The following is a 26,964-nucleotide window of genomic DNA, read 5'->3' on the forward strand; positions in this document are numbered from 1 at the left end:
GTCTGTTTTCACTTGCTGTGTCAGGGACCTGTTTCCATGCTGGTGTACAAGCCTCTCTTTTAGCTTCTCTACCAGCTGTACAGCATCTGATCCATGGTCAGCAGCCTCATTGGTGGTCAGCCAATCCCTCCTGGAGAGTATTCGGGCTATTTCCTCTTTGTTTTAGCATTTAGGAGCAATACATTCAACATTCTCTACACATAATCTGTGCATATTCATCTAAGTATATTTTCCCTTTCAAATCCTTATTACTGTGAACTATGGCAGGCCATAAGACTAGTGCATAAGAGAAATGTCCAGCTGAACTCAAACACCGTGACCACCGTGGTCAGTGTGAACCAGGAACAGCACTCCAGAAGGGCCCTCGTACAGCGCCCACCCTGACCTGTAAACTGACCACCGTCCGGATGCTGGTGACATTTCCTAACCCCTCCCTGTAGTTTTGTCACCTGCATGGGCACTCAACAAGGGGGCTGCATCGCACTGTAATCCTACGGTAATACGCCTTCCTGTTGGCCTTCTTTGGTTCAACATCACGATACCTATTGACAGGGGCGGTCCTCTGTCCATTTTTGCTGCAGTACTCAGGAATAAAAAAATAATATATTTACCCATTTGACTGCTGAGGAGCATATGGACTGTTCCAATTATGAATAATACTGCCATATGAACATGTACACACACACCCTCTGTATACGCAGGAGTGGGACTACTGAGCCACAGGGAATGTAGATCTTAAACTTGAGCTAATAATACCAATCTGTTTTCTAAACAAGGTATACAATTTATATACTCACCAGTACCAGGGCTAATGAGAGTTCCTATTACTCTACATCCTTGCCAATTCTTGGGATCGTCAAATGTTTTAATTTTGCAAATCTGGTGAGCATATAATATCATTTCATTGTTTTAAAAATTAAGGGCCGCCTGGGTGGCTCAGTCAGTGAAGCATCTGCCTTCGGCTCGGGTCATGATCCCAAGGTTCTGGGATCGAGCACCACTTTGGGCTCTCTCTCAGGGAGTCTGCTTCTCCCTCTCCCTTGTTCCCTCCCCCCTCCCCCGCTTGTGTGTGCACTCTCTCTAATAAATTAATAAAATCGGTGTGCCTGGGTGGCTCAGTCGGTTAGGCGTCTGCCTTCGGCTCAGGTCATGATATCAGGGTCCTGGGATTGAGCCCCGCATCGGGCTCCCTGCTCGGCGGGGAGCCTGCTTCTCCCTCTCCCACTCCCCCTGCTTGTGTTCCCTCTCTTGCTGTGTCTCTCTGTCAAATAAATAAAATCTTTAAAATAAATAAATAAATAAAGTCCTTTAAAAAAATGTCTGTTAAGCCTTTAACCTTTTTCTATTAAATTGCCTATTTCTTGTGGATTTGTGGAAGTTCTTTAAGCATTCTGGACACTTTTCCTTTGTCAGTTATAGATGACGAACATGTTCTCCACTCCCACAGCTGGTGGGGTCTTTGGATGAGAAGAAGTTCTTAATCTGATGGTAGTCAAATTACTAGTCTTTTCTTTTGCATTTATTTATTTATTTATTTTTTTAAGAGAGCATGCATGTGAGCCGGGGCGGGGGGGGGTGGTTAGGAGGGGGAGAGAGAGAGAGAGGGAGAATCTCAAGTAGACTCCCTGGCTCAGCATGGAGCCTGACACAGGGCTCGATCTCACAACACTGAGGATCATGACCTGAGCCCAAATCAAGTCAGACACTTAACCGACCTAGTCACCCAGGCACCCCTGCATTTGCACTTTTAATCAGTTAAATTCTTCCCTGTACCAAGATCATACAGATTGTTCTATACTATCTCCTAAAAAATATGTAGTTTTGCTTTTCATATTTAGGTCTCTAATCCATTTGAAAATGGGTGTGTGCACAGGATCCAATTTCATTGTTCTCCCCGTAGTTCCACCAATTTACTTATCTTATTCTGCTGAACCAATTCCCCACTGTATTGGTTATTAACTGTTTTTTTTTTTAAACTACAAATCTCAGTGTTAGATTTATTAGAGAAGGGGTTAGCAAACTTTTTTTTTTTTCCTGTAGAGGTCCAGATGGTAAATATTTTAGGCTTTGTGAACCACATATAGTCGTTTTATTGCATATTCTTCTTTTTCTCTAAGTTTTAAAAAATGTAAAAAACATTCTTAGCTGGGGGTCCAAACAAAAACACACCACATGAAAGAGCCTGTGGGCCGTAGTTTGATGACCTTCATGAAGAGCAAGTCCCTCCTACTTTATTTTTCCTTAAAAGTAGCTTGACATAATTAGTCCTCAGGGGAGTGCGAGTCAAAACCACAATGAGAAAAAGAAAAGAAAGCTGGAAGACCGACACTTCCTAATTTCAAAACTTACTACAAAGTTATGGTAATCAAAATAGTGTGTTACTGGCATAGGATAAACATACAGACCAATAGAATAAGAAATAAACCCAACATGTATGACCAACTGATTTTCATCCAGGGGGCGGAGACCGCTCAATGGGGAAAGGACAGATGTTCAACAGGGACCACTGGATGTCCATGTGCAAAAGAATGAAGGTGGACCCCTACCTCACTCCATATACAAAAATTAACTCAAAAATGGATCAACAATCAAAATGTAAGAGGACAACCTAAATATAAAAAGAAAACATAGGGGCAAATCTTTCTAATCTTGGGTTTGGTCATGATTTCTTAAGATTTGACACCAAAAGCATGACCAACAAAAGAAAAAAATAATAGAAAAATTAATCTTCACTCTTTGTTATGTTTCAAACCCTCCATCTGGAATCCCTTGCCTTCTGCTTGAAGTGGAGTCTTTGGTATTGGGGATAATAAACTCTTTCTCTATCTGAAAATGTCTCTGTTCTACCTTCATTTTACAGATTTCTAGATTAGTGGTTACACTCTCTCACACACCACCACCACCTCAAAGCATCATTCACTCTTCATGGTTTCTGTTGTAGCTTTTGGGAAGAAAGCTGCCAAACTGTCCCTCCTTGAAAGTTCATCTCTACCATTTTCTGTAGCTGCTTTTAAGATTTTTCTGTCTTTGGCTTCTGCAGTTTTGTTGTGATAGGTCTAGTTATAGGTGTGTGGGTTTTTTTTTTTTTTTTTTTTTTAATTAATCTTGCTTGGGACTCATTGGGACTCTTCACTGTGATATGATGTTTTACCAGCCATTATCTCTTCAGATAGTGCCTTTGCTCCAGCCTTCTTTCTGTAACTCTTGCTGAAATGTACATTAGACCTTCTCCCACCAGGCTCCATGCCTCTCAACTGAGCTTTCTTATTTTCCCTGTTTCTGTCTTTCTGTTCTATGTTCTTGAAATTTGCTTCCTGTATTTCTTCTACTTTATTAATATTCTCTTTTATTGGGCTCAAACTACTGCCTAACACATCCATTGAGTTTTAATTTTGGTGTTTGTATTGTCCAATTCTAGAAGTTCTTTTAAAATATGTTAAGTCACTTTCAATAGTTTCCAGGTTTTTTTCCTGAAGATATTTTCTGACTTTTATTTTCTTAAACATATTAACTATCGTTGTTTTACTTTATTTTTTTTAAGTAGGCTCCACACCCAGTGTGGAGCTCAACACGGGACTTGAACTCACAACCCTGAGATCAAGACCTGAGCTGAGACCAAGAGCCAGATGTTTTACTGACTGAGCCCCCAGGCGCCCCGAGTATAGTTGTTTTAAAATCTGCATTTGGTAAGCCCAATACCTAAACACTGTCGGTCAGATTCTGCTGTCCTCTCTTCCGGTTCTAGGTACTGTGCCTTGTTTCCTTGTGATTCTGGCTATCTCTGGGACGCTCCCCCCAACCCCTGTCCTTAGAAATATTTCTGGGGAATTCCAAGGGTTAGGATGAGAGGGTCTTTTCCAGAGAGGTCCCCTTTTGCTTCTACCAGGTACTGAGGCACACCACCCTGTCTAGTATCACTTTAAAGTAAACTCACAGCACTGGGGCTTCCTGGACCGCCTTACGGAGCCGAGCACCAAGTCTTCAAGGGAGCTTGCCTACAGACAGTTTCCTTTGCCTCTCCCCTCCCTGCCCTGGCTCAGCAGCCAGGTAATGCTCTCCACTCTCCCCATTTTTTGGGTTTGCTTTTGGCTCACCCCCTGCCCCCCCGAGATCCCAGCTCACTACAGAGGAGTTTCCTGTCAGATTCCTCAACTCTGTCAATCTTGAGTCTCTACCTCCTTCTGAGACCCTGAAAAGTCTATGAAACAGTTCAGGCTCCTGGTTTAGATCACCGAACGTCTCAGGACTACAGCTGCCAGGGCTCCGCTCACCTCTGCAGGTCCCACGCTCTCAGGGGTTGGCCTGGAGTCCTTACGATCTTCTCGGCACTTAGAGGCTTCCATAAAGTTGTTTTCAACATCCTATCTGGCATTTTAAGTTATCTTCGGCAGAAGTCTCTGGATAACTAGTCTGCAGTGATTAGAAGCCGGAAATCTCACAGTTCCTGCTTCAGAGTAAATTCCTTGGAAGATGAATTACTGCAGAGGATGTGACACTGACACACAGAGAAACCAAACCACTTGCTCTCTTGCCACCTACAGACGACAGTACCTATTTCCCAGGACCTCAATCAGCCCAAGGAATTCTTCAGAATCACCACCAGTCTGACTGACAAGAAGTTACTTCATGGGGCGCCTGGGAGGCTCAGTCGGTGAAGCGCCCGACTCTTGGTTTCGACTCAGGTCATGATCTCGGGGTCATGGGAGCCAGCCCGCGTCAGGCTCCGCGCTCAGTGGGGAGTCAGCTTGAGATCCCTCTCCCTCTGCCCGCCCCCCTGCACATGTGTGCTCTCTCTCTCTCAAATAATCTTAAAAAGAAAAATTACTTCATTACCGCTTTAATTTGCACTTGCACAGTCAGCAGTGAGGACGGCAGTTTTACTTCTTCTGCTGAGTCTTCATGTGCCGGTTCATAAGAGCTCATGTTGTAGTTGTTTCATACACTCTCAACATATTAAAAAAACATCTTTGCTAGATGTTGTGATTTTTTCCTAATTTGTCATTTCCCTTTTAACTTTCTTTGTGCTGACGTCTGCCACACTAAACTGAAAAATGTTTACTCAGTGAAATCCATTATTCTTTCTCTTGGGGTTTCTGGCCTTGTTATCACACAAAATACTCTATTATTAATTCCATCACAGTCACATCTCAGAGACGTTGCAGGTTCGGTTCCAGACCACTGCAATAAAGTGCACAGCAGAATAAAGCTGATCAAATGAATTTTTTGGTTTCCCACTACACACAGAAACTATGTTTAAGCTATACCGTAGTCTGGTAAGTGTGCGGCAGCGTTATGTCTATGAACGCCTTAAGTAAGAAATGCTTGACGGCTAAGAAATGCTAACACCACCTGAGCTTTCAGGGACTCACAGTCTTTTTTGCTGGTGGAGGGTCTGCCTCGTCATCGATGGCTGCTGACTGATCAGGCTGGGGTGGCCATGCCAAGTTCTTAAAATCGACAGCACTGACGTTTGCGGCACTGATGGACGCTTCCTCTCATGAGGGATTTCTCTGTAGCGTGGGATGCTGTTGGATTGCGTTCTACCCACAGAACTTTCAAAACTGGAGTCAATCCTCTCCAACCCTGCTGCTGCTTTATCAATTAAGTTTATGCAATATTCTAAATCCTCTGTTGTCATTTCAAGAATCCTCAGAGCATCTTTATCAGGAGTAGATGCTATCTCAAGAAACCACTTTCTTTGCTCATCCATAAGAAGCAACTCCTCATTATTTCAAGTGGTGCAATTCAGTCCCATCTTCAGGCTCCACTTCTGGGTCTCCTGCTAGTTCCATGAACTTTTAATTTGTAAAGAACACACTACCTGCAGAGCGCAACAAAACGAAGTGTGCCTGCAGATACCGCATTTCCACCTGGACCACTATGTCAGCAGCTTACAAACCCTCCAGAGGCAGACCTTTAGAGCGACGGTATTCACAGGGATCTATGTTAAAATGCTTAACACTTCGTATCTTTCCCCCAAGGGAGCAGGTTGTAGAGGTAAGTATATAATACTAGTCATGATCAATGAAACGAAGGGGAAAGGCCAACACCGCCAACACCGTGAGCAGGAACACGTAAGTTTCTCACTGGCCCCCCGATCCAAGAATAGCACAGCTCTGTTTCCTGCTTCTGTGTCCTCGGGCAAGAGCCACCTGGAGGAGAGCTCAGCGTGCCCCGCCCCCTCCAGCACTGGGATCGGGACTCAGACGGGCCTTCAAAGGCTGGAGCTCCTTGGGGTTCTCTGCACTGTAATCCCGGCCAGGCTGTTCATTAGCTGCGTCACCACAGGCAAATTTCTTCAACACCCAGGCCTCCAACCGTCTCAGTATCAAATAGGAGGATTTGGTTAGAGAATTTCAAGTCCCTTTGACATGAACAGTTGGTTTTAAGAAGACTGAATTTTCCCCTACGAATCACACTATTAAAGTTAACTTAGGGGACGCCTGGGTGGCTCAGTCGGTTAAGCGTCTGCCTTAGGCTCAAGTCATGATCCCAGGGTCCTGGCATCGAGCCCCACGTCAGGCTCCCTGCTCAGTGGGGAGCTTGCTTCTCTCTCTCCCTCTGCCGCTCCCCCTGCTTGTGCTCTCTCTGACAAATACATGAATAAAATCTTAAAAAAAAAAAAGTTAACTTAGTTTGAAAGGTTAGACACACACACACACACGCACACAGTACCAAACCGAAACTAATTTCTAGTCTCCTAGGACCTGAAATAGTACTCCACTTTCTCTAGAAATTATTCACTAATCTCTACCATTCCTGAGCTATTCTTCTAAGATACAGATGATGATTCTTCATATATGTGTACGTACATACGTGTCTGTAACTGCGTATCTGGCCGCATTTGTAGTTCCTGTGACGCCTCCAGACCAGGAAGAGCTACCCAGAAATAAATGGGCATCTCGAGAGGTCAGCCTCCAAAGGTTCCCACGTACTATGACTGCATTCATGCAAGCTGATAAACTTTAGGGATGGAGAACAAATCAGCGGTTGCCAGGGGCAGGGGTGGTGGAGGAAGGGAGGTGTGTGACTAAGAAGGAGCAGCACGAGGGTGATCTCTGCGGTGATGGAGCAGTTCATTCCGTGTCTTGACTCCAGGGGCGGTTACCCGGGACACAGAGCTGCACACGCATGCACACACACACGCTGCACCAATGTCAATTTCATGGTTTTCTTATTATATTGGAGTCATGTAAGATCTACCCACAGGGGAAAATGGGCCAAGGACGTAAGGACCTCTCTGTACTATCTTTGCAACTTCCCGTGAATTTATGATTATTTCAAAATATAAAGTTAAAAAAAAAAAAGGTGTGATACCAAAATGAGCACCTAGTAATAGACTAATATAAATCAATAGAAACTTGTTCCCAAAAGAGGAAAGGAAGTAAAGGGTATCACTGGCAACTCACAGAATTACTATAAATGGCTAATGCATGCAAGAAAAGAACTAATAATCATGGAGTTGTTCCACTTTTCAGCTGGTAAAAATTTAAGAGGAATAAAACTAGCATGGCTGGAGATAAACCCAGGACTGCAGAGGGGACGGGGAGGTTCTCTGCTGCACAGCATGAGAAGGTACGCACGGTAGGAACATGAGAAAGGGGCTGTTGGCTGACTTCAGTGTTTGCTAATTAGAGCCCAATTCCACACTAATGGAACACGTGGGAACCCCGCTGCTCCCCCAGCAGGACAGGAGGGGCTGATGCTTCACCTGGGGGGCGTGTGGCTCTCTAAGCTGCTGTAACCTGCCCTCCACTGCCGGAGATCTTCACTCTTGGCACTCCCGATCTTGAGACCTCAGGAAATGAAGGGTGACTGACCTTCACAGAAAGACCGGGACGTGCAGTCTGACGCGTGTCCCTGGCAGTGAGCACGGACGGCGGGACGTGTTTGGACACAGACACCACGAGCACAGGGTTTACTTGTGTGGGCTCCAGGGGCCGTTCCAGACACACAGGTGGCCCGGAAGTCACTCACAAAGAGAAAGGGACTCTCCAACAGTGGTCTCAATTTAACATATAAAATAAAATACTGGGCTCAGTATCAGCCACAGGGCTAATGCCGAGGGAATCCTTAAGCTGGATGGGCAATGAGACCAGAGGACTTCCAAATTCCTCTCCAGTTCTAAGACACAGACCTGACCACTTCTCATCGCTTCCACCATGATCATGCTGATCTGAGCCACCATCCTGTCACCTAGATTATTGTAAAAGCCTCCAAACAGGCCTCCCTGTTTCTATTATCGAAACAGCTGCCAAAACAATCCTGTTAAAATGTAAATCAAACCACATAAACACCTCTGCTCTGGGAACCTGTCCCCTCTTACCCTACCTGCTCACTGGGCTCTGGAACACAAAACTTGACCCCACCCCAGGGCCTTTGCACTGGTCACTCTCCCAGCGAGGAAACCTCCCCCTTCCCCTGACACCTACAAGGCCTGCTCTCCCACCTCCTTCAGGGTTCTCAAATGCCACTCGGGGAAGCTACAGGAGTCCGGGCTCCAGCCCAGACACAGACGCTTCAACAATATGGCCCAGGTGCCTCTGGCTGTGTTCTGTATGATCACTTCCACTGTGGGCTTGTGCTGACCACCCAGGCTCTTGGCACGGGTCAGCAGCCCACGGGGAGATGGAGGGGCTGGGGCAGACCTGCCCAGTCATTTCAAGAGCAAGACGCAGAACAGAGTCCCAAGGCTACACCAGACCATGGAGAGAGTAGAATACGTAGCCTGGCTCTGGGGCAGTACTCTCAACTTGATACCACGATGGAAGGGAGCACAAATGTGGGAGCACCAAGACTATGCTACAGAACCCCCACCCTGTGATCACCCTATTCATCGAAGCAGACTCCCCCCTGCCCCCCTCCCAGTTCCCTGATGTTTTCCTCTAACACACACAATACACGCCCTCGGGCACATGTGCGCACACACACACGCACGCCTGCTAATTTATCGACTGGCTCCTCTTATCAGAAAGTCAGCTCCTTATGTTGTTTGTTTGCTGCTACTTCCCCAGGACACAGGGTGGCTGCTCCACAAATATTTGCTGAAGGAATGAATTCCGTAGAATTCAGAAGGACACACAAGATGGAAAACGCAGTTGCGCGGTATCTCCATTAGCCAGCAGAGGATACTTTAGAGTGTCCTATTATGTGCTATTACGACCATCTCCTCACCCAACAAAGGAAAGTGAAAATAACTTAGAGACCCAACTCTCCCTCCCTGGGGCTCCCCACTGAGCACTAACCCCCGCCCCCAATCGTCTTAGAGGCAGAGAGGTCCCAGAGGGACTCTGGCAGGGGCTGCTGGCTACCGGCCCGGCCTGGGGCCCTTCTGGGCTTCTGCCTCAGTAACACCAGGCCAGGAGGGCCCACAGGCAACAGCCTCCCCTGTAGGTGTGGCCATGGGACTCAGCTCCCAGAGATTTACGAGGACGCGGCTGGTGGTGCTTGCAGGAAGTCGCCCTGAAAGGAAGAGGGTGGGCCGCTCCTTTGCACCCTCCTCCTGCTGTCTGGCTGGGGCTCAAGCCGAGGAAAGGAGCCCCACAGCAGGACCCTGCGAAGGGCCTGGAGAGAGGCCCACCCCCCATGGCTGGACTGGCTGTCCCGGGACTTGTTCACCAGAGAAGGGGAGAGAGGCCCTCCCGTTCGGGGTTTTCTGCCACCGCATGTCACAGCAGCAGCGGATGCCCAGGAGCACCGGCATCGCTGGGAAGCAGGAAGAGTCTGAAATGCCCCACCTGCACCACGAGAAACACCTCGCTCTAAAGGCACCGTGCTCACCGCACCTGCTGGGGGTTTCCGGTCTCCCTCTAGTCTAAAACCTCCGATTACAGCATTTAGAAAAATCACGACTACAGGGCATCCTGATGACAGAGAGAAGAGGACAGAGCGAAGGAGTCCAGTGAACGGCAGGTGCCTGGGCGGCACTCAGGCAGGCCGAGACACAGCCAGACGAGCCTCCCCAGACTCAGTGGAAAACGCCTGTGTTCTCCCCAAACAGCCCGCAGATGCAACCTGTCACCTGCCGGGCATGCTGCGACCTCAGGTCTTATTCCTAATCCACCAGTTTCCAGGGAACCCTTCCCATATGGCTCAAAACAACAGCCACGCCATCACGGAGGGCATTTGTTCCCAGAAGGACGGAGCTGGGTGCAGAAAACTGTGCTGCTGGGATCAGGCCCTTTGATTCACGTGCACTCAAGGAGAGCTACAAAAAGTGACTGCAGCTACAGATGGCCTCATCTTCTGCTTAGCCTCGCTCTCGGGAGTCTCAGAGGCCCACTAAGAAAGCTCAGGAACATGAACCTGTGGCGTCCAGCCTTTTGAAAAGGGACTGGTTCATTCTTTTCTCAGATGATATAACTACCACCCGGCCCAACGGACGTTTGTTTCGGAAATGCAAAGGAGAACTGGGGCACTACTTTATCTCGGAGCTTTCCCAATGAGGCATTCCAAGCCCGAGAACTTGTAAGCCATGTTCTTGTGGCCCTTAATCAGCGCGCACCACTGGGGTGAGGGACGGGAAGGGCAGGCGACCAGGCAAAGCCAACCCAGACTGTGTCTAGCAATCAAGCTGGAATAATTCTGCAGCCCCAGGCGCCACCAAATTGGAGTCTGACACATGTGGATTTTATGTCAGGTGCTAGGCTGACGATTCCAGTGGTTCTTTTTATAGTCAGCATGCTACTCCCTAAGCCACAGGGTCATTTCCCCTCTTAAGACGTCACACTCAGCGGCTTCTAAGGAGACAGCATCCACCCACACAGCTGTGATGAACCACCGTCCTCCACACCTAAAATTCAGCCCGAACACCCAGCCTTTCCTAGCAATCTCTGGTAAGGCTACAGGGATGCGATTCCTTGAAACGTAACGGGGAAACAAAAGTCATTCTGTGTAATAAGCAGAATCATCTGATTCCCAGGAATCAAGAAACCCTGCGCAGTCCACAGAAACTTGCTCCTCTGAACTGAGCCTTCGGTCCCATCTTCCAAAGCAAAGGAAGGAAGGCAGTCTCAAGAAAGCACAAGGCCCTGCGCCTTGGAAATAAGAACCAAAAGGCTGTAAAAGTGACTCACAATCCATGTGAACTGTCCTGTGTGTGCAGCATACCTACTGTGTGGTCGCCCCAGCCTCTGCACAGATGCCACGAGAAGGCACGTGAGGCACCCAGCTCCCAGGACTAATGCCCAGTCCTCTGAGCCAGGAAAGGGTACACCTGACCTAAGAGTAACACCAAGTTGTAAATGTCCGACAATGAAGATGAAGATGAGCATGAACTATTTAACAGAGTTGTGCAAAAGATGCCCCCCCACCCCCCCCACAGTAAAGCTGGTAGGGAAGCTAGGCCCGAATGGCCCGAGCACAGAGAAGGGGGCAGAGCCACGGAAGGCACAGAGCGTCTCCCTGCCACCCTCATGGCCCCGCACATCATCTGCAGCGCCCCCTCTGCCACCTCACTGCCAACCGTCCCCAGTGGTTCATTCTACCTCATTTTTACAAATCTCCTCCAAAACATCTCCCCTGACTGCTACCTGCCAGGTTAGAATTGCCCATTTTCTCCCTTTAACCCTAATGTAGCCTCATTTATATTTCTCGGCACATTTTACTGCTATCATTTGTTTGCATACAAGCTTTCAGAATAAATGGGACTTGACTTCAGCAAAGGGCCTGGCACGCAGAAAGGGCTGAAAGTCCACCGGCCGCACGCCCAGCGAGGAGGACTACGACGTGCAAACCCATGGGCCCTATCCGTGCCAGGACTTATGCACAGACGACCGCGGGCACACCTACGCTGTACTGTTCTGATGAATGAGACCCTAAATTCAAAGGTGTAACAGAAAGCAGACCAACTGTGGAAATATTATCCATATTCAATATTACAAGCAGATTAATTAGTTCATAATCTGCAAGACACGCTTAAAAATCCAAACTTCTCTTTTATTAGAGAAAAGCCATAGAAGTAGACAATATTCATATTCGTTACACCCACGAGAACAACCTTTCGGTTTGGTGTCTTGCTGTGTCTTCCTCAAACGTGGTTGAAAGACGAGGTCTAACGTAGTCGGTTATCTTCCTTCCTCTTTTCTGAGCTGCAGGAGGTTGTACCGAATTCTGCACATGAATGGCAGCCGACGGCCGCGAACACACAGAAGGGCACAGCCGTCTCCGCTCCGAAGCAGGAAGACTCCCGCCCTGCACACCCACCCCTACTCACCACAAGGCAGTCACCAGACTTGGCCTTTCTTCCTCCCCTTTTTGTTTCTGCCTCTGCCTGGAATGGTAAAGTAAAACTCAGAGGGCAGAGGGAACAGGAAAAAAAAATCTCACACCTGGCTGACAGCAATTCTCAAAGCTGCTGGATCTCTCCACTGAGAGACGGTCAAAGGCTGGTCACCAGGGGAGGAGAGAAAAAGCAAAAAACAAGTTGATGAAGCATCACCCTGGAAAGGTTCTGACACTACGAGGAAGATCCACAGAGAAGAGAGGTGAGGGATGGGCTGCAGACGGGGCAGGGGAGGGCTGATCATGCCGCACGACGATGCTCAGACCCCTCACGGCTGGCCGTGACTGCACTCCTCGGCCACGAGGGCTAGGAAGGCCTACTGCCCACCTCTCTTAAGAAAATGCTCTAATTTTTTAAAATAAAAGGAAACCTATAGAAAAGTATCAAGTATGAGAGTAACAAACACCTAACTACCCAATGAACCAAACCCACTGTCACTGTTGCCCTTGGTGAGGACAGTCCTGAAGGGTAGCCAGCTCCCTGGAACGTACACCTCCCAGGCACCGGGTCTTCAGAGAGCCCGGCTGTGGGGGCACAAGACAGAAACAGAGACACCGATATCCACCTTCTGGCAGCCTTACCTGAACCCCACACCAAGGTTAGGTCTAGATTAAAGGCTCTCGGGGACAGACTCATGGTTGGTCTCATCGCTGCTGTATCCCCAGCATACTACACAGTGTCCAGCACACAGAAGGTGCTCCATAAACGCTGGATGAATAAATGAATGGAGAAACAAGCAGACTGGCTTTGAGGCTCGAGTTCATCATGGTGATAATTAAGAGGACACGGCCTTGAGCAAACCATAACCTCTCCAGCTTATTTCCCGGTCTGTACCAACACGAGGCTTTGGTACTCAGCTGGGAGGTCCCTTCCAGCTTGAGGACACAGCGTGCAACGGAACCAGCACACAGAAGTCTGGCAAAACTGCCCCAGCACACCACCCTCCCAGGCCGAATGCTTATTCAACACGAGTTGTAAATAATCGGCTCTGGAGGTTTACACTGGCTTCTTCAGTAAATTCTCAATCGGTGGTAGCGATTTCCGCCTTCTCTCCTAGAACATATCCGTTTACAGGGAGAAAGACTTAAACCCCAAATTCACACTTAGATGTTGTATTCCCTGGTTGTTTTTGACATTGCCCCCTTTAGAAGGTTAAGATTTTTTTTCCAGGACAGCCACACCCTCTCATTCTTTTGACTCTCCCACCTTAATTTTTAAAAGTTAACTTGAAAAAGACTGCAAAGATGAGAAAGGGTTATAAAAATGTCACCTGTAAGATCCGCCAGTGGATATTAAAATGAGTGGGCCAACGCTTGAGGAGAAACAGGATATCTGCATTGTCTCCAAATACTTAACAGTAACGAGAACGAGAGTAACTCTACAGCAGAGACCCTGCAAGCCCAGCCTCATGTCACCAGGAGCTGAACCCCTGAAAGGATGCTCTGAGTGGGTACATCATCCCTTCTGCGGTTTTCCTGCCAAAAAACGCATCACCTCATTCTAACAATGAGGAAATACCAGAGAAACCCAAATAGAGACACCACAAAATAACTGGCCAGTGCTCCCGAAGTGTCGAGGTCATGGAAACCAAGACAAGACGGAGGTCGGTCACAGATTGGAGACTAAGGAGAGTGACGACTGAGGCTGTGTGGGGTCCCGAGCAGGATCTGGGGACTTGGGAAAGCTCCTCGAGGGAAAACGGTGGAACCAGATTGGGGTCTGTAGCTTCATTCACCATGCAGCTCCACACCCATCTCCTGGCACTGACGGCCCTACTCCATCTCTTTAAGAGGTCAGCCTCAGCAGAGACAGGGTGAAGAGCATATGGAAACTGGACGGAAAAAATGACCAGGCAGACCATCCGCAGGACCCTCCAATACAAATCACTCATTAAAAAAAACTGGGAAAATCATCAATAGGCACAGCCCAGAAAACACATGTAGCCGATGAATATCATCAGGGAGATTTCAATGAAACCATAAGGAGATACTAATACAATTTTTAAAGTTGGGTAACCCTCAGTATCAGCAAGGATGAGAGCAACAGGGACTCTCTACAACCACTCTGGAAAATGATCGGACAGATCTTGTCTATTCGGAGGTCTATGTGCCCAATGACCAGGCAGTCTTGCTCACACGGGACATGTCCCGAAGAAACCCCTGCACACGTATGTCGGGAGACACACAAGAAAGGCCACAGCACAGAGAGAACGGACCCCCCTGATTTATTCCTGCAGTGAAAATGAAGGAACCCCAGCCACACCAGCAACATGAATCAATCTCAAACCTGCAGGTCACAGGAGAATATATACGGTTTATATCAAGTTTGAAAATAGAGAAAACTTGAAAAGTACATATTATGGCAAAGCTCTAGGAAAGGAGGGGACTGATGGTTCCGAACTTGGGGTGACAGCTCCCAGGGGCAGACGGCATGGGAGTCCCAGGTGCTCGGAGCCCCTGGGCATGGACGGGCGTGGATGGCGCGGGCGGGAACCACTGTGCCAGTGACAGCAGAAACCAGATACTCCGTCTACGGCGAATGAAGGACATTGAGGAAAAAGCCAAAATGCCAACAGGCATGTCTTAGACGAATCTAAATGACAGAGACGACCAGGCATTTCGAAACTTTCAGACTTTAAAATCAAAGGAAAGAATCCAAGAAGAGCAACTGGGAAGGTTCAGATTCGCTCCCAAGGTGCTGATCTGGACACAGTCACGACTGGCCAAGACCCACATGGTACAAGCTGGAAAGCAGCTCTCAGGAGACAGTAATTTCCTACTATGAATAAGGCCTAAACGCTTTGAGTTCCGTGAGTTACACTGAATTTTAGTATTTTAAGAATCCTTCGTACTCTTTGAACAAAACATTGACTCAGCCAGACTGAATTCACGTTGCCCCCTTAAACCATTTAATAGCTTGATTTGCTTCCGTTATGTGTTTTTGTTGTTGAATGTTAGGATTTACAGCAACGCGCAGCTGGCCGGTACTTTGACAGTTTTTAAGGAACTTCTACTGAAGGTCCAATCAGCCACGTAAAACACAACCGTGCCGCCCTGGGGCCTGCGCACCACTCACCAGCTGGAACTCGCTCCTCCGGCTGAAAGCCTCCCTGATGCCGGAGTCCCTCCAGAGAGCGCTCAGCGCGGGGACGTACAGCTGGAAGGTGGCGGGCTCCACAGGCAGCCCCGCCTTGTTCTCAAAGGCCAGGAGGAACATGCCGTGCTTCTCATTTTCCGAATACTGCCACGGAATGCCAAGCTTGTCTCGTGCATCAACAAGAACCCTTGAGCCCTGCGAGATAAAAGACACAGAAAGGGTTTAATTGTGCTTCCAAGACAACATCACAACAGAGAGCCTCTGCATGGGCATCGACTGTCATCAAGCAGAAAACTCCCAGGCCATCCACCAGGATCGGTCTCTTGGTTCGCTTCATCAAGGCACCCAGGTCTCAACTCGCTGAAACCTGGCAGCTGCTCCACACCAGGAGGACACAGTGCCTCTTTCAGCTTAAAGAGTGGCCAGCAGTCGGGAAACAGGACAAAACCGAAATGCACCACAAGCCGAGCGGCCTGCCCGTCCCCCTAAAACAGGAGCTGGGGGGGCACATCCTCGATTTAATGCCACCACTGCTAGTGATAATGAGAAACTTCATTATTTTTTAAAAGATTTTATTTATTTATTTTGAGAGAGAACATGAGTGAGAGAGAGAGAACAGGAGCAGTGGGAGCAGCAGATGGAGAGGGAGAAGCAGGCTTCCCGCTGAGCAGGGAGTCCAATGTGGGACCCCATCCCAGGACGCTGAGATCATGACCTGAGCTGAAGGCAGATACTTCACCAACTGAGCCCCCCAGGCGCCTGTTTTCATTTTTTCTTAGTTCCTCACTGTTAAAAGTACTTCCGGCCCCGTTCTTACCTCACAGACTCGCCTTAAGTACAGGAGCAGAAGCGTCCAGACTGTGGGAGATCTGGTCCCACTGGGAAGTAGGTCCAGTTCATCGCTCTTAGGCTAGTGCTTCCGAATTAGCAATACTGTACCTAAGCCAGTTTCTAAGTTCTGAGGGGACCCAGTGAATACTGCAGTGGGCGAAGAGCAGCAGGGGGCCTGTCTGGAAAAGCCTTCACGGGCTCAGACCCCAAACGACTGGGAGCAGTAACTCACCCCCTGGCACAGAAAATCCCAGACCTCACTGCCCACTTGGCACTTGCTTTAAAAAAAAAAATAACATCTTTATTGGATATAAGTCACATAACATACAATTCCCCCATTTAAAGTGTACAACTCAGTGGTTTTTAGTTGGCAGTTACCCTAAAAAGTTTCACTTCCAACACTTGGGTCAGAGAGGACTCCTCAGGTCTCTGCTTTCCTTGTATCTCTACTGCAGCATCAGTCTGGTGCCTACAACTTCCATTTCTGCCTGAAACCACCGAGTCAAATGGTAACGGGGACCAGAAAGAATAGCTAGGATCTCTCCTCCAGGCCTAGCAGATCGGGACTGCTGGTGAGAGGTGTTCCTGTGAGTTCCCTCCTTAGGACCCACACGCATGTGCCATCAGTAACCAGGCCCGTTTGTACTGATCCACAAACATAAGTTCAATGCTTACTCCGGGAAAAGCACAAGCTAGGCACTGCAGGTAAATAAAATGTTTATGAAGCAGAGTCTGATCTCCAGAAACTCAGAATCTAGCTAGAGAGAAAGACCTAGGAATTAAAAAAAATTAACACCCATTCATGATAAAAACACCCAGAAAACTAGGAATAGAGGAGAACTTCCTTAACTTAACGAACACTGACAAAAACCTACAGCTGAATCCTTTCCTCCAAAACTGGGAACAAGACAAGGATGCCCACTCTCAGCAGTGCCAATCAACATGGTATTGGGAGTTCTAGCCAGTACAGTAAGATAAAGAATAGAAATATAAGGTGTAAAGATCAGAGAGAGAGAGAGAAAATAAAACTAAGCCTACCTTCAGAAGAAATGAAATGATATCTATGTAGAAAATCCCAAGGAACCTACCAAAAAAGCCTCCTAGAATTCAAGTGAACTCATTCAGCAAGGTCACTGGACGTAAAAATCAACCCACAGAAGTCAACTGTCTACTAGCAATGAACATGTAGAAATTGAAATTTAAAATGCAATATTATTAGCAATCACTAAAAGAGTATAAATCTTATAAAACATGTACAGGACTTGTATGCTGAAAACAAAATGATGAAAAAAATCAAAGTAAACCTATTAAATGGAGGAACATACCATGTTCATGGATTGGAAGCTTTAAAATAGTAATGACATCAATTCTCTCTAAATTGATATACAAGTTTAACACAATTTCTATAAAATCCCAGCAAGATCTTTTATAGGTATGGATATGGTGTGTGTTCTATGTGTGTGTGTGTATGTGTGTGTGTAGTTACAGTTATTCTAAAATTTATGGAAAGGTGCTAGATTAGCTAAAACAATTTACAGAAATTAAGTGAAAGGAATCACTCAATTTCAACACTTACTATACAGCTATAATAATCAAGACTGTGTGGATTTAGTGAAGGAACAGACACCTAGGTCAACTGAACATAGGCGAGAACCCAACGATGCTCCCACACAAGCATGGCCCGCTGATTTTTATAAAGATCCAAAAGCAATTACACAGAGGAAGAATACCCTTTTCTTTCTTTCTTTCTTTTTTTTTTTTTTAAGATTTTATTTATTTATTTGAGAGAGAGAGAATGAGAGAGAGCACATGAGAGGGGGGAGGGTCAGAGGGAGAAGCAGACTCCCTGCCGAGCAGGGAGCCCGATGCGGGACTCGATCCTGGGACTCCAGGATCATGACCTGAGCCGAAGGCAGTCGCTTAACCAACTGAGCCACCCAGGTGCCCGAAGAATACCCTTTTCAACAAATGACACTGGAGAATTAACTCAAAACATAAAACTATAGGGGCGCCTGGGTGGCTCAGTCGTTAAGCATCTGCCTTCGGCTCAGGTCATGATCTCAGGGTCCTGGGATCGAGCCCCACATCAGGCTCCCTGCTCAGCGGGAAGCCTGCTTCTCCCTCTCCCACTCCCCCGCTTGTGTTCTCTCTCTCGCTGTGTCTCCCTCTGTCAAATGAATAGATAGAATCTTAAAAAAAAAACAAAAAAAAAAAACATAAAACTACAGCATAGGAGAAAATGGTCAGCATATACAGCTTGGTAAATAGTTTTTAGAACACGAAATGCCTGATTTATAAAAGAAAGATATGAATAAACTGGATTTCATAAAACTCAAAACTCTGTTCTGCAAAAGACTCTTAAGAGGCTGGAAAAAAAAACAAAAAACAACCCACCACATCTCTAACCAAGGACTTCTATCTAGAATATATAAAGAACACTCAAAACTCAACAGCTGGAAAAACAATCCAGTTAGAAAATGGGCAGAAGGTATGAAGAGATGTTTCACCAGAAAGCACACACAGACAGCAAGTAAGCAGGTGAGGGCGAAGCAGGTTAAGACTTCGGCAAGGTATCACTACCCACTATTAAAACATCTAAAACAAAACCAGTGAGGACACCAAATGGGGGTGAGGACACAAAGATATTTGCTGTCTCATGCATCGTTGATGGGGCTGCGAGAGGGCACAGCCACTCTGGAAAACGGTTTTCTAGTTTCTTAAACAAGTAAACATATACTTATCATACAATCCAGAAATCTCACTCCTGGGCGTTGAACCCAGAGGAATGGGAATTTAGGTCCTCACAAAATCCTGTGCAAGAATGCCCAGAGCAGCTTTATTCACAACAACCCTGAAGTCCCTCAACAGAGAAATGGTTACACTCTGTGGGGGCCTCTGTACTACGGAATAGGACTCGGCAGTAAAAGGGAACGAACACACTTGATTCATGCAACAACCCGGGTGGATCTCAAAATTATGCAGAGTAAAAAAGGCAATCTCAAAAGGTCACATACTATGTGGTTCCATTTATAGAATATTCTTGAAGTGGCAAAGTTATAAAGATAGGATACAAATTAGCCGCTGTCAGGGACTGGGGATGGCAGGGGAAGCAGGGGGGCAGGTGACTGTACCAGGGCAGTGATAGGGTCTTGGAGGTGATGGAGCTGAGCTGTGTTGGCTACAGACCCTCATGTGGGAGAGCTCGTCACAGAATCTCTCCCTCCCTCCCCCACCCACATACACACACACACACACACACGCACACACAGTACCAGCATCAATTTCCTAGTGGTGAGCTCGCACTGCAGTTCTAGAAAACGTAACCACTAGGGGAAACTGTGTGATACCTCTCCCCATCATCTTTGCAAGTTCCTGAGAACCTATAATTATTTCAAAATAAAAAGTTTTTTAAGAAGTTAACCAGCAGGGCGCCTGGGTGGCTCAGTTGGTTAAGCGACTGCCTTCGGCTCAGGTCATGATCCTGGAGTCCCAGGATCGAGTCCCGCATCGGGCTCCCTGCTCGGCAGGGAGTCTGCTTCTCCCTCTGACCCTCCCCCCTCTCATGTGCTCTCTCTCATTCTCTCTCTCTCAAATAAATAAATAAAATCTTAAAAAAAAAAAAAAAAAGAAGTTAACCAGCAGCCGAGACAATAAATGCTCCAATTTCGTGGCGTGGAAAGGGAAGGTTTACGAGGGGCCAGTAGGAAAAGCGAGAGGGATGGGTCTCCAAGTGAGCTTTTGAAGTGCAGGTCAATGTCAGCAAGTGGCAACAGTGGGTTAGAACCCACCCAGTGGGGAAACAGGACTTGAATAAATCCTTAGCTCTCCTGCTTCTGGGCTCCAAGCACCCCATTCCTGCCTCTGGGTCCTTCACATCTCCCTACTTTCTCTGACAACTTCACACCAAACTCCCATCTGCCCAAAAGGACAAGAACCCAAGAAAACAAAGATGTTTCATATTCTCCACATGCTGCACAACAACAACAAAAAAATCTGCATACAGAGAAGGTAGAAGAGATCTCTCCGGTAAGATTCTTGGCACAGGGTCACAGCACCTTTGTGCAAATCAGACAAAGCCGTCCTGGCACATGAGGTGCCTCGCCCGGCAAAAGAGCTGGGTCAGGATCTCAGCCCACCCCCAGCCCAGCCCCAAGTCAGGTAACCAACCCACCTACCATTCCTGATGGCCCAGCCTGCACAAGTCACAGTCAGCAAATTCGGTCTGACACACCAGGTATCTCGTCAGTGCCCTTTTCACGCACGAAGAAAGTTCAGCCTCACAAGGAGCACCTCCTCCCTCACAAGGGAAATTGAACCTCTGCCCCCTGGGGAATTTCGTTTTTATATGTTGGAGATGAAGGCAGGGAATCAAAACGGACTTGGAAGACTGAGTGATCATTTCCAAGCCTGCTTTCAACACTGCACAGACCAGGCCTTCCCTAATTATTGGGGTGAACACAGGTTTGGCTTAAAAAACCCTAGTCTATCCAAAAGCAGCCTGTGTTCCCTGCACACGCTGCCACCCAGGCAAGCTTGGAACCGGCCCAAATTAACTGCTCCCAAACACGAAGAAAAGGCTCCTTATTTCTCTTTTTAAAAATCCAGGGAAATTGACAAAACTGCCGATGAACTTTGAATTATACCAGTTAGCTATGGTCTGTTTTCTGTACCCTAGTCCCTTCATTTGGAAGAAAAAAAGCATCAGGAAAAAAGAGGTCCCTCTTGCTTTTTACAATTTATCCTAGTGAAAAACTACTCTCTGCCAACTTTGTTCTGAACACCCAAAAAATCGAGATAAAGGAGAGGTTTCTGCCTAAAATTGGAGTCTTCTTTTTCTTGCTTTCTCGAGAGAGCATGAAGTCTTTGGAAATGTTCTATTTACTATACTTTGGCAGAACTGACACTACATGGGTTCACTGAACCACCGTTATACAGAGCTGCTGCTGTCTTAGAGGAAAGATACTACTACATAGCAGGCATTTTACAAAACACCTTGCCTCATTCTTTTGTAATGAAAGACCTATTTCCCAGAACACAAAGCCCAGAAAATCCTAAAATCCATATACACTCATAAGACAAAGAAAAAAAATTAGGGCAGAAGACAATTTGCTTGTCTCACTAATGGCTTTAAGGAGAGCTCTTCTTTCAGTAACAATGTTACGGAAGTATTAATTTTTTCAGAACCATACATCTTATTCAGTTACCCAAATATGAACAGTTTAAGTCGTATGCAGTTTGGTGACTTCATCTCGATACTATGTAACACTTTAGACTGTTCAAAGAGCACATTTTTAAGACAATTTATAAATCCAGCAATTTAAACTTCTAGTCAAAGAAGAGATTCCCTGTCTGCTGGGGATGTAGATTGGGGGGGGGGGGTTCGGTTTTACTGGATGGAGACCAAAACTTGCAAATCCTGTTATCTCATTTCAAAATAAATGTTGTTAGTTTAGCCCCTAATCAAACCAAATCTTTTCAGTCATTCCTTACTAAAATCTTCCCACAGTAAATACTAAAGCCGAGATAGATCTAAAATGCTAGTAGATCAAATTAACTTTTTCTACAGAATGAAACAGTGACATTAAGAAAATGTTAAGGTTTAGAGTGTTCGCCCAATCAGATAACAGCGTATCTATTGGAAAGCTCTTTTTTTTATATATATATTATTATTTTTTTAAACCCACTAGGGCCGACTTGTTTGCCTTTGGCCACCATCCAAATAAAAGAAATGCTGCCAGAAATGTAAACAGGATACATTTCTTTAAGTTAATGAGTCCAGCAAGCAAAGGCAGATGGCTCCTCTTAGTTTTTCTCTGAAACCGAAGTGGAAGAGAGCTTCTAATTGAGAGGTCAGAGGACAAGTGAGAAGGGGAAGCAGCAAGCAGACAGCCCGGTCCTCAGAGCACCGCTACTTTCAGGACAGGACCGCCGGCCTCCTGGGCCAGTCCCCTCCCCCACGGCGCCTCCCCACTACCAGAACAGGCTCCGGGAAGGCCACCTCCGGAGTTCTACACTGAGACGCCCCTCAGGCAAAGACCAGTGCCAGGGGAGGCGGTGGGGGGACCACAAAGGTGGCAAACGTGGCGCCTGCTCCAAGAGCTCTCAGGACACAGAAGCAGCGCAGAGCACGGAGTGCGCGGGCTATAATCAGAGGCAGGGGAGAATGGTGGGCATGACCCACTAGCCGGGAGAGGAGCCAGCGGAAGCCAGCGGGCGGCAAGGGGGCGAGCTGCGAAGGGGGGATTTACTCCGAGGGAGCAGGAAAGGATGGGGGTCTGGAAAGGAGCAGCTGCCTCCAGACTCAGGGGTGGGAGGGCACCAGTGCAGGTGTGGGGGGAGCAGTCAGAAGCTCCCCCCCCCCCAAGGAAGATGAGAGGTAATAGCAAGAGAAAGAAGTCACCGAACGTGGATAGCGGGGCAAGCAGATAGAGTGCACAACCAGACCACCAACCAGCTCTCCAGAGCTGAGTCCAGAGGACTGTTTGGCTTGGGAGGGGGGAGATCTGGGGAGGTTTAAGACAAATTAAATTTAACCGGACAGCAGGAAATCCAAGGCAACACTTCGAGGAAATAGAACTGTAAGAAAAACTCTGGGTTCAGGAAATGTACAGGAGAAGTGAACTGTCAATCCTGAGCTTTTTCCGGGTACCCAGGAAAGGCTGGTGCTCCTTAAAGCTAAAATAAATAGACAAGGAATTCAACATCAGTTCAGAATTCCTCAGATCTCCTCAAATGTAATGTGAAAATCCATGCTGAATGTCAGAACTCAAGAGCCGGCAGGCTGCAGACTTCTGAAGTCACCTCCTGGAGCCATGCAGGGAGCAACTTTTCCTCTTCTCTTTCAAGTGGCAGGCTCTAAACCCTGGAGTCCGCTTGGACTAAACATCCACTAAATGTTCTAAAGACAAACACTGGCGCAAGGGGGAATGAAGCCTTCCTGTTGAAGTACAGTAAATAACAAAGACATTCGAGAATAAATACTAAATATCATTCCAAGGGGGGAAACATCCCATAAACACTACACACAGATAACACAGCTCAATGTGCTAATTCAGTGTTTTCAAAATTCAAGTCAGGATCCACACAGTGAAATCATGTAGTGAGCTTTTAAAAAATGAAATAGAACATAATGGTAAATATCGGAATAATCTGTAAATAGTAGCAGCAAGTGATTTATAGAAATTCTGTGTTAGGGGCGCCTGGGTGGCTCAGTCGGTTAAGCGTTCAGGCCCCACGTGGGGCTCCATGCTGGGTGTGGAGCCTACTTAAAAAAAAAAAAATTATGCTTTCAAGCAAGATCTGAGTACACAGACGGATGTGTCTGTGTATTTCCAGGCGCCCACACATGCAGCTACACTGGGTAAAATGTATTTTCTACCGTGCACCATGCTCAGAGAGCCACTGGGCCAGATTCTTGCAGGGTCTGCTCTAGGGTGGGCCCTCTCTTGTGCCTCTGCCACTTCAGAGCTAACAGGACTGAGCTGAGGCTCAGAACTCCAAACAATAATGAGCTGGGCTTGGGGAAGAATGGATAACAGAGTGGAAAGAGGTTGAGGAAAGTGGTGTGAGAAAAATCAGGCCACTAGATTGCATTTGAGGAAACACAACCTTGGCCGATCTCTCAGGGTCATCCTGAGCAGCAACGTGAGGTCCAGGAACACATCTCATGATATTTTCGACCCTGCAGACATTGGTCAGGACAAGCAGTTAACATGGGCTGCAGAAAGACCACCTCTTGACTTGTCCTGAGGTCGGGTGTCTGACGCACACACAGAAACCAGTCCTTGAATAAGTCTCTGCGTCCAGCCTGGTCAAGCTCAGGGCCTTGCATATTGTGGGAAACAACAGCACAGAGGTCACAAAAATGCTATCCTTTCCACAAATCCTTTCCATTCTTATCAGGGTGTCCAACGAGCAGATGCAGACATGCACAAAAGTCATGCTCTCTCAGCAATCCAGACGTCGTCTCAGGGACGCTACAATAACATGTTACCATTGCTCATACTAAAGTACTTGCCATGTGAACAATACTGTGTCAAGTGCTTAACATCCACTAGCTCATTTCCACTTTGTTAACACTGTAAGGTGAGCAGTACTGTGCCCATTTTACAGATGAGAAAAACTGAAGCTCAATCACACAGCCAGTTAAATGTGATTCTGTGGTCCTACCGCTGGTGGGTTTTTTTTATCTATATTCTATTCCTTTATGGGTTTATCAGGGAAGTGAAGGCACAAAGAAAGGCAGGAGGCAGAAGCTGTCTGCTTCCTGTCTTTCACACAGCTGACAGCAGGCCCAAGACTACAATCAGATCTGAGCTGACCTTTGAGGACCCGACATTTCTGGTATTCCCTATAAGATTTTTTAAAAAACAGTTATTAAAATCTAGAAGCATGGGATATGCTTACACCTGGCTAAGTTAGAGAAAATTTCGTGAGTTCAGATCATACTTTAATCTCCGAACAGTAAAAACCTTTCACTCATGTAAATGACCTTAGCAGCGCAGAATTAGAACATTCAACAGCTGCTCCATCCAACACAGAGGTCCTTAGCACCAGTGACTACTGAGCGGTGGATGAGTGGCCAGTCCGAATTGAGATGCGTTCTAAACACATACTGGCTCTCAAAGACTTATGAAAAATAAATGTAAATATCTTTTAGTTTTTAGTACTGATCACATGTTGAAATGATAATGTTTTGATATTTTGGGTTATCAAAATATATTAATTTTGCTTTACCTTTCTTAGTGTGGCTAATTTAAAGTACACTCTTGGACTGAATCACTATATGGGAACATTTCTTAAGATGGAATTTGTTTCTTTCTGATTACAAAAATATTTTGAGCGTGGAGAACAGAGGAAACACAGAAATGCACTAAGAAGAAAATTAAGTCCTCGAGAATATTACTGTTGTTAATGCAGAATGTTATCGGTCTCGTTCTTTATAGAATTCTCCTTGTGTATGTATAAACATCTTATAAATCTTCAAAAACATTTCTAGCAATATATCACAAACATTTCCCCATGTCATTAACTATTTCAAAACCTCAGGACTTGTAACTGCTGTGTAGTAATCCCACCTATGGGGAGAGCTGTAATTAAACTGATCCTCTGTTGCTGAACATCTAAGTTGTTTCCAAAGCATGGAAAGTATGAACAACAAGGCCGGAAGTTCCCCGGACGGGCACATCTGCACGTATCTGACTACTGTCTTGTGACAGATTCCTCAAAGTTGCATGATGAAATTGCTGGGTCAAAAAGTATGCGCACATTTTTGAGGCTTCTGATAAGTATTACTAAACTGCTCTCCAGAAAGGCTGTACCAAGGTACACATTTATAGCTGGTTAACTTTTCATTTTCCTAAAATTGTTTTTTTAATTGGTCTGTTTGGCTTTGCTAAAATTGTCCTACAATAATATTTAACCAGTCACATCCTCAAACCATAGCTCCAAGGAAAATCCCAAACATTACCAACTGAAGATGAAGCAAATTTATGGGGTGCCTGAGTGGCTCAATTGGTTGAGCATCTGGCTCTTGATTTCAACTCAGGACATGATCTTAGGGTCATGAGATCCAAGCCGCACGTTAGGCTGTGTGCTGAGCACAGTCTGCTTGAGATTCTCTCTCCCCCTGTGCCCCTCCACCCACTCATGATCTCTACAATAAATAAATCTTAAAAAAAAAAATGAAGCAAATTTAGTGTGTGTGTGTGTGTGTGTGTGTGCACAACCCAAAGTCAGGAAAAAATAGAAAATTAATAAGTATTTGGCTTCTATAGTTCAAATAAGCTTTTACAGAAGCATTTTTCCTCTAAGTCCTATTAATAATAAAACACGAATAATAAGCCAAATAAATGATGAGTAAAAGTGAGTTAATTAAAAAAGAGATAAAATCATGAAGTAACCGTTAATAAACATGCGTGAATTTCTAAAATCTCTCGCTTCCAGTCAGAGAAGGAAGATCAGCCAGTACTTCCCGTAAAGCATCTTGCATGAAGGCAGAGAGAAGATGTAAACCTTTAGCCTGAGATCTTAGAAGTTTCCCCATCAGGAGAGCCTTGAATTTGATGGGAGAGTTAAGGTCAATTCTTATCTGTACAGACAGAAATCCCTTGAAATAGTGAGGCATTAAGATAAAGTGCAAAGGGCAGAAAAATCGCCTGGACAGCACACCGGCCCGCTGACGGTTTTCATTCCTGTCTCCAAAGCTATCCGATGGCAAGTCTGAGGCTGGTTACAAGACTAACTGGAGAAAAGAGAAAAGACGGTAAAATTACTACTGCAGAACATAAACAGCACCAAAAATGCATGTGGGCCTGTCAATAAATCCAAGACCAGCATGAGGCAGACTCCCGCTAAACCGCTGAGACCCTTTTGGTCAAGTCTCAGGCGTACACACACCTGGGCAGAGGAGCAACGGGGGAGGCAGCTCCTGGCGCATCAGGAGCTCCTGCAACATCGCAGACCCGGCTTCCCGGCCCCACGGAGGAGCTGCGGTTAAACAAAGTCAAAGCACCTTCGAGCCCTATTATTAGTCAGGCCCCTTCCTGCAGTCCGGTGCTCTATCTGCTACACGGAGGCCCTGCTCTTGGGGCCTCCACGATTTTCACTATGTATTTCGTGAATCTGTGCATGCGTTTCCTACGGACTCACACACCACCACTTCCTTCTTCAGATACGGAAGTGGCACTAACGTGCAGTGGGGTCTGGCACCGCACACAGAGCAGCATAGCTCAGCTGCTCGTTTGGCAGCACGT

The 26,964-nt window shown here is 46.5% G+C and overlaps 1 protein-coding gene across 1 annotated transcript in view; it reads right to left on the reverse strand.

Annotated features, from left to right (window-relative positions):
• Positions 1–26,964, reverse strand: part of GNA12 (G protein subunit alpha 12) — a 108,026-nt gene that overhangs the window by 46,689 nt on the left and 34,373 nt on the right. Inside the window, exon 2 of the mRNA XM_034988277.1 lies at positions 15,359–15,574. Within this exon, the coding sequence (XP_034844168.1) occupies positions 15,359–15,574 (216 nt within the window). The remainder of the gene's footprint in view (positions 1–15,358; positions 15,575–26,964) is intronic.

Source organism: Mirounga leonina, unplaced genomic scaffold (assembly GCF_011800145.1).
Source record: "Mirounga leonina isolate KUSES-001 unplaced genomic scaffold, KU_Mleo_1.0 Mir_454, whole genome shotgun sequence".
Taxonomy (NCBI): Eukaryota; Metazoa; Chordata; class Mammalia; order Carnivora; family Phocidae; genus Mirounga; species Mirounga leonina.